The sequence below is a fragment of the Malaclemys terrapin genome, chromosome 1, assembly GCF_027887155.1.
Source record: "Malaclemys terrapin pileata isolate rMalTer1 chromosome 1, rMalTer1.hap1, whole genome shotgun sequence".
Lineage (NCBI taxonomy): Eukaryota > Metazoa > Chordata > Testudines > Emydidae > Malaclemys > Malaclemys terrapin.
Window position 1 is genome coordinate 21,033,645 of NC_071505.1, and position 8,372 is coordinate 21,042,016.

Genomic DNA, 8,372 nt, shown 5'->3' on the forward strand with positions numbered 1-8,372 from the left:
ATCTTCTCCTCTGAAATAACTCCTTGATTTTCCAGAGAGAGGTTTTAAAATCTGTCTGACAAGTGTGGTTGCAAATCAACTTTTTAGGTTGATAATGGCTAAAACACTCCATATGCAGATTAAAGATTTTTCAAAACCAAGCCTTTTGATGGTTCTTGTAATACAGGTGGCTAGTTTCATGGGTACCTACACTGGTAAGAGGACTTAGGACCCTGCAGGGAAATGGTGGCTGATAGTTGCTGACTGACTGTGACAGGTGTGGCTCATTAACTCCACCGTGATATAAGCGAGTGGCTCTTTGGGCAGAGAAAATTGGGGTCGAGGATGGAGAAATCTTTGCAGGGAACCTTGGGAGGAGCCAAGTTTAGGACGAAAGCTTCGGTTGAAGTTTATTTTAGTTTGTGTTACTGGAGTTGCCAAACCCCATAAGTCTGGACATAATACAATGGGCCAAACCCTCAGGTTGTCTAAATCAAAGTAGCTTCGATGGAGCTAAACCAGATTACATCAGCTGCGAGTTTGGCCCAGCAAACGTAGTTCTAAGATCTAGAGGCAGGGGCTGTGTCTTTGTTTTCTACAGCACAGATCAGGCTTTCAGTGCATTTCCAACACTGAATAATAAGCTTTCCAATTGGTATACTCTGAGCATTTCATTTTGCAGGAGCCAGATATAACTTATTCCATCTGTGAGATATTTCAGAAGGTAGACAGAGAGCATGACTAAAGAGAGCATGGCTCCTTCTCACCTTGATACAGAATAAAACCACTGCAAAATCTAAAAGCTTTGCCTGCTGGGGTGGTGCATAGTCTGTAAGCTGACTTACCCAGCTACCTGAGAATCTCTCTGGCATAAGAGGAAATCCTCAGGTGGTACTGATTGGGGGGCGGGAGAGGCCATGGCTGGAGCACCTACTAGTCCCTGGGTAGCCAGGCATAAATTACATCAGCCTGGGGACTTGAGGAACCATAAGGATGCCATAAAGCCATCTTAGTTACCCCCTGCCTCCAGTGCATCAAGTGCATCTCAGCCAAATCAGGAGTTAGGGCTGTGATCCTAAGGACATCTGTTACACTGACAGATCCCGGTCATCGGCGGGCAGGATCGAACCTGGGACCTCTGGAGCTTAGTGCATGAGTCAAAAGCCACCTGGCTGTTAGCTAAGGCTATAGAGCAGACTCAGTCTCTCTCTCTAAGTGGTCTTGGTGCCACTAGATGGGACAGAACACCACACCCAGGTGTGTAGATTACACATCCACAAATATTTTAAATATTTCATCCATGACAGTTAAACCACAGGCAATTTAGGGGCGTCTCTGGGGAGGGGGGAGGAAGGGGCTGGAGGGATGGTGCAGTCCAAGAACTATGATCCCTGGTTGGCATAAGGAGCCCCTTGTGGGCCATTATCAGCTGGTGCTAGTTAGAGCTCCTAGCCAGCCCCAGAATTGGAGAACGTAATGGTGGTGTCTAGCTTGGCCAGACCTGAAGAGCAAGTCTTTGGAGTTTTCACAGGGTATTCAGTAAGTCAGTGCAAGATTTGGTTCTAGCACTTGAATATAGCGATATTTGGTCTGGCAGAGTACACTCCTTCTGAAGGCGTGCCCACAGAGTACTGGGAATGGCTATTTTTTAAATAGGCTCCCTTGTCTTACCACAAAGATTTCACTGCTCTTCCAGCTCTCCTTGCAGTAAAGTGGTGTTTGAAAAAAACAAACAGTATTGTCAATGCAAAGAATTAAATACGTTAATTTTAGGCCAGATAAACAGAGTGATGTAGGGCTCACTAGTAGTTTCACAAGTTATTTCTCATCTGAATGCACATGCATCCTGCATTTTTTATGGTGAGTGACACAGTGCGTCTGTGAATATTTGTCTTTGTTTTTACAAAGGTATTCTAGGTGTACCTTCTATCACACTTTATTTAAAAATTCAGGTTGTTGCCTCCAAGAATTTTTTTAATGGCATTTTAGGGAAAACAATGTATTTGAGACCAAAATCCATCCTGCAATGTAGTTCAACAAGTGACAGGCTAAAATGTAGATTATTTCATTGGAGAGTTAATGTCAACTAATGCTGAACTATCTCGTTTTCTTGCCAACAGGAAGATTCGTCAGACTGTGGTGGGGTCTCTGGACTGAGCCCACCACTTTGGTCTATGATAGGAATCCAGTTTGTCCTGCTTTGGCTGTTATCTGGCAGCAGACATGGCCAGTTATGACCCTGTGAAACCAAAACCTGCATAACTAATCAAGACCCTGCCAAAACGTTAGCCCTCACTTTCATTATCAAAGGGTCAGCTATTCAGACAGCAGAAGAACAGCAATGCCCATAACTTGGTATTAGTCTATGTGAAAGATTCATAAAGGCACCCACAGTGGCTGCATGTTGGAGTGTCAGATCGTTAAACATGTGTGAATGCTGCATCATCTCTGCCATCAGAACAGAATTCTATATGTGCTTTATTGAGGAATCTAAGATTTTTGTGTTCATTGTTGTATCGTTGATGACTTCATGTAAAAGGGCTCCCCTTAAAATAGCTTATGTATGATATGATTTCCATTTATTTTGATCTTAGCATTGAATTTGTTGCAGACCCTATATGCTTTTACATGAACACTTGTGAAATCACATTTCTTTAACCCTCCTCTTTTATTGTATTAATACCATTACAGCTGCTTTGAACATCAGTTGTGTTCAGAATATAAATAGTTGGCAGACTTCAGTTCGTACAAAACAGCTTAGTGAATTGAAACTATCGGCTAGTCTTCTCCAGAAGTTCACCAAGACTGAAATGCCTTACAATGAGTGGTTTATTCTGCCAAAATTAATCAATACAGGTGGCTAGCTAAGTTTTGGTAGGTTCATAAACTGTTGGTTTTAAAATAAAACAAAACAAAAAAGCAAGCAAGAAGCTACTGAATTTTGAAATATAAAGGTGTTTGAGAGTAACCAAGTGATTTTTTCCTCCTGAACTCGGTGTCATGTCCCTTTCAGAAAGCTGTTAATTTCCATGTAATGATCAGTGCTCTCTTCGCAGTGCAGTTACGTAACGCTAGCCAAATCCTTCAAAATGCTCAAACGAAAAAGCTTGTGAATACAAAATGTCTTTGTGATTATTGAACGTTGGTTTCCAAGGGTATTTTGCATGATGATGCTGCTACTTTATTGTTTTTAAGTTTGTTTTCTTGAATGGTAGAGTATAGTCCATTGAAAAGGTAACTGAGTGATTCTTTTGTTGTGTGAGAAACTGAACATTGCAATGTGATGCAATTAAATAATCTTAAATTATATTGTTAAACAGAGCTCTGAATATACTGTGCAATGAAAAAGCTAAGAAAGTAGCGTAAATTTAGTTGGCTGGACAAAAGGGATGAGATGGATTTTATACAGATTAGTGCTCTCACATGAAAACCTATGTACAGATATTTTAAGTATATAAAAATCAGATTTGACACATTTATTTTTGAAGAGTATATGTTGTTCTGAGATTCATGCCAGGTTCCCCTTTTGTTTTCATGGCATGGTAGCACCCCTTAATGTTTAAACTCCTATTATTGCTATTTTATATTGAATATAGCAAGCTTAATAGAGCAAGATTTCCTGGCTGCTGAAATTAGAACGAAATCCGAACAAATGGGGAGCCTTGAATCTATATGTATGCACATTGATACTTGATTGTGAATAACAATAAAAAACAATTGTTTTATACAAACTTGTTGGTGATACAAATTGGTGCAGTAAATTATAATATTACACTGTAGAATAGTGTACATGCAAAATATGATTTGCGCTTTTTTCTAGTTTTCAGAACTAAACAGTATTGCAAGACAGATAAACCAATGAATGTGCAACTCTGCTGACATTGTGCAATTCTGCTAACAGCTGCAATATGGTAATATTTACATGGTACAATACATTTGTTCTTTAAAAAAATGAAAATGCAAAGCGTTGGTATGTATATGCTGGCAAATGACTACTATAATCTTGAACATGTCAAAAGCTTACAGAAATTATTAGGCATGCATCAGTATGCCATGAAAATTGAAGAAGCCACTCAAACCTATGGCATGGCTTACAAGATGAAATGACTACGTGTAGATGTGCCTATGATTATTTGTTTGTTTTTTCACATTACCCTTGGTTCCAGCTGTGTATGTTCCCATGTTTAGGATTACAGTGCTGGCAGGGGGAGCCTATTAATTATCACAATTAATGGTTTAATATCTCTAGGAAAGTCATCTGATTAAACGTACAATTGACTGAGTTTGGTGGATCCAGTTCTTCCCTAGTGAAGAGGAGCTGATTTCAGCAACATGGGGAGAGGATAAGTGGGGAATTTTCCCCGCCAGTAGTGTTGCTCGTAGGGCTGTGAAGCAATTTAAAAAATGTATCACGATTAATCACGCGATTAAAAAAATTAATCATGATTCATCCCACTGTTAAATAATTATAGAATATGATTTATTTACATATTTTTGGATGGTGTCTACATTTTCAAATATATTGATTTAAATTACAACACAGAATACAAAGTATACAGTGCTCACTTTATATTTATTTTTGATTACAAATGTTTGCATTGTAAAAAACAAAAGAAATAGTATTTTTCAATTCACCTAATACACGTACTGTAGTGCAATCTCTTTATCATGAAAGTTGAACTTACAAATGTAGAATCGTGTACAAAAAAGACCTGCATTCAAAAACAAAGCAATGTCAAATTTTAGAGCCTGCAAGTCCTCTCAGTCATACTTCTTGTTCAGCCAATCACTCAGACAAACAAGTTTATTTATGTTTGGAGGAGATAATGCTGCACGCTTCTTGTTTACAGTGTCACCTGAAAGTGAGAACAGGCATTCTCATGGCACTGTTGTAGACAGCGTCGCAAGATATTACATGCCAGATGTGCTAAAGATTCATATGTCCCTTCATTCTTCAACCACCTTCCATGGGACATGCGTCCATGCTCATGACTGTTTCTGCTCAATAACAATCCAAAGCAGCTTTCTTTTTTGGTGGTTTGGGTACTGTAGTTTCCACACCAGAGTGTTGCTCTTTTAAGACTTCTGAAAGCATGCTCCACACCTCATACCTCTCAGATTTTGGAAGGCACTTGGGTCGAGTGCTGTAGCTGTCTTTAGAAATGTCACATTGGTACCTTCTTTGTGTTCTGTAAAATCTGCAGTGAAAGTGTTCTTAAAATTAATAACGTGCTGAGTCATCATCCGAGACTGCTATAACATGAAATATATGGCAGAATGTGCGTAAAACAGAGCAGGGGACATACAATTCTCCCCCAAGGAGTTCAGTCACAAATTTAATTAACACTTTTTTTTTAACAAGCGTGATCAGCATGGAAGCATATCCTCTGGAATGGTAGCCAAAGCATGCAGGGACATATGAATGTTTAGCATATCTGGCACGTAAATACCTTACAATGCCAGCTACAAAAGTGTCATGCAAATGCCCGTTCTCACTTTCAGGTGACATTGTAAATAAGAAGCGAGCAGCATTATCTCCTGTAAATATAAACAGACTTGTTTGTCATAGGGATTTACTGAACAAGAAGTAGGACTGAGTGGACTTGTAGGCTCTAAAGTTTTACATTGTTTTGGTTTTGAGTGCAGTTATGTAACAAAAAAAATTTCTACATTTGTAAGTTGCACTTTCATAACAAAGAGATTGCACTACAGTACTTGTATGAGGTGAACTGAAAAAAATACTATTTCTTTTGTTTATAATTTTACAGTACAAATATTTATAGTCAAAAATCATATACACTTTGATTTCAATTACAACCCAGAATACAATGTATATGAAAATGTAGAAAAACATCCAAAATATTTAATAAATTTCAACTGGTATTTTATTGTTTAACAGTGTGATTAAAACTGTGATTCATCGCGATTAATATTTTTAATTGTGATTAATTTTTTGAGTTAATCGCATGAATTAACTGTGATTAATTGACAGCCTTATTTGCTGGAGTTCCTTTCACTCTCTCCATGCCTGCTCTCCAAATGAAAAATGTCAGCTGTAGTTTGTTGATCACGGGAGTTCCATTCTACAATCTGCTACATGCTGCCAATGAGAATGCTCTTGGAAGGAAGGGGTTTGTCAGATGGGAGCAATATTTATTATATTTAGGACTTTAAAACTCAGCTTACTAAGACTACCTATTAGTTTGTATTTTGCTTTTTTAATTACTTGAAAGGTTATAAGAATATTAAGTGCTATATGTTTAAATATTTCCACTTAGTTTCCCAGAAGAAAAGCCTTCATGGAAAAGTATGATGCTTACACTTCCCAAATAATGTGGAGTGTATGTGTCTATACTAGGTTTGCTAACAGAGATGGGTCAAATCCCATGTTACTTACTGAGGCCTTGATTGTGCCTGGTCGGCATAGCCCATAGAAATGGATGGTGCAGAGCCACATTGCTCCCAGAAGGCATACCACCAGCCTCTACCTCCTCCCTGTCGCCTTTGGGCTCCATGCAATCCTGGGAAGTAGGCAGGAAGTAGCACTGGCACCTCAAAGGGACTAGAGTTCTTCCTGGCCCTCACACAGCCACGCTACTTGTTCCACCCTCCAAATACAGATCTGCATACAGGCCTTTCCCAAGGGAACTCTGATTGGCTATGGGTGGGATTATCAAAAATGCCTAATGAGTTAACAGCTCAAGTCCCACTGAAAGTCAATAGGACTTGTGCTCCTAAGTCACATAGATGCTTTAGAAAATCCCATTCTGTACAAGTACATTTTTCTTCCACAGAGGTTCTGCCTGTGTGGTGACAGATTGAAAACTCAGGATTTGGCCCAACTATTGTTTTTCATAAAGCTTAATATTTTTAAGATTAAAAAAATTGAATTTTTTGCTGCTGTTTGCAGAGAACTAGGTATTTTCTGATTGTATGCAAATGGCATCCAATTATTTAAGGTTCAAAAATGCACTATATAGATAGATTTTTTTTGTCAGAAGAGCAAACACGACATTCTGAACATTATCTACATCATAAATTCTAACTCTCACATAGTAGACTTGTTTGTTAGAAAAACCCCTCAATCCTAGCCTTTAAAATTGAGAGATATTAAAGTTATAATATCTTGTAAAAACAGTTTGCATTTTTTTAGTTACCAAATAATAAGTTGTGTTTATATTTGTTTTAAAGCCTTTAAACAGCATGAAGGGATCTAGACAAGCTGCTTGAACTGTTTTAGTTCACATTGTAGTCAAACAGCCTATTGTATATCTGACAGTTAACCACAGTTCAAGTCATTATAGCACTGTACTAACAAACAAAAAGGTATAAGGACTTAACATGAATGGTTTCTTTCTTATTTTTCATTTGAACAACCAGCATTACTGCCAAAACACTGACTGTGGTTCATATTTCTAACAGGTTTTTACATGACATAGTTAGCAAGTTTGAGTGAAGAGATTTTTAGGTCCTGTACCTTTAAGACTTTAATATAATCTTTTTCATGTTTCTAATGCTTGAGGCTTTATCGCTTAACTTGACAATAACAGTGTTGCTGCCATTTGTAAGTTTTCCTATAATATTCCTTTTACTAACTTTAAATACTGGCCTTACTGGGTTCAAATAGGCAGTATCCCTTTTAAGTGACCTTTGCAACCCAAGTGTTACTTGCTGTGTTTGACAGTTTTCAATATCTTTTAAAGGACATTGAGACTCTTTGTTCTCCTTTACATTGAAGCTCAGAAAACTTAAATATTATTTTGTCTTAATTTCAAAACACTGCATTAATCCCACTAGTCCTGCAAATTCAGATGCTAACCCTGCTGGTAATTCAGAATTCCAGTAATGTTGGCAAGCCACTGCAGAAAGCTCTGTGAAGTTTTATAGAAAGTCTACCGAAGACTAAATGTCAGTAAACCCTTTCGGAGTATAAAGCTTTACCCTAAACCTTCATCTGACATCCAGACCTTTAGCAAAGGCCACATTTCTTTTTTGTTTCTTTTTCCATACCACAGTGTTAATATTGTTAATATTCAATGTACACTACTGTAAAAAAACCTACAACAAAGAGTATGAAAATAATTCCAGAGTTTCAAAAAATTGGCTTTGCCCTCTTACCAGCATTTCTGTTGGATTTTTTTTTAAAAGGATTATCTTGAAGAAATAATTTCACGGAGGCTAAAGGGATACTGTCTTGTTCAGATGCCATGAATTTGCGATTGTGATCTGACAAAGCTCTCTTCTCTTCTTGTATTGTATGGAATGTCTGGCTTATGCTTTCTGGAATATTTTTATTGAGATGCTTACTGCGCGTTCCTGCAGAAAAAGGCCCCTGACTGCTCTGATTGGGCAAACAGGCCTTTTCTCCCTTTTATTGTGTTCTCTTGACACTT

The 8,372-nt window shown here is 38.0% G+C and overlaps 1 protein-coding gene across 3 annotated transcripts in view; it reads left to right on the top strand.

Moving 5' to 3' along the window:
* CACNA2D1 (calcium voltage-gated channel auxiliary subunit alpha2delta 1) overlaps positions 1–4,625 on the top strand; it is a 671,705-nt gene extending 667,080 nt beyond the window's left edge. For 2 of the 3 annotated variants that reach the window (XM_054017306.1, XM_054017317.1), the window contains exon 38: positions 2,100–4,624. In XM_054017306.1, the coding sequence (XP_053873281.1) occupies positions 2,100–2,216 (117 nt within the window). In that variant the 3' untranslated portion in view covers positions 2,217–4,624. Of the gene's footprint in view, positions 1–2,099 lie in introns of all 3 variants that reach the window. The other variant, XM_054017298.1, reaches the window with a different exon arrangement.
* Positions 4,626–8,372: the final 3,747 nt, after the last annotated feature.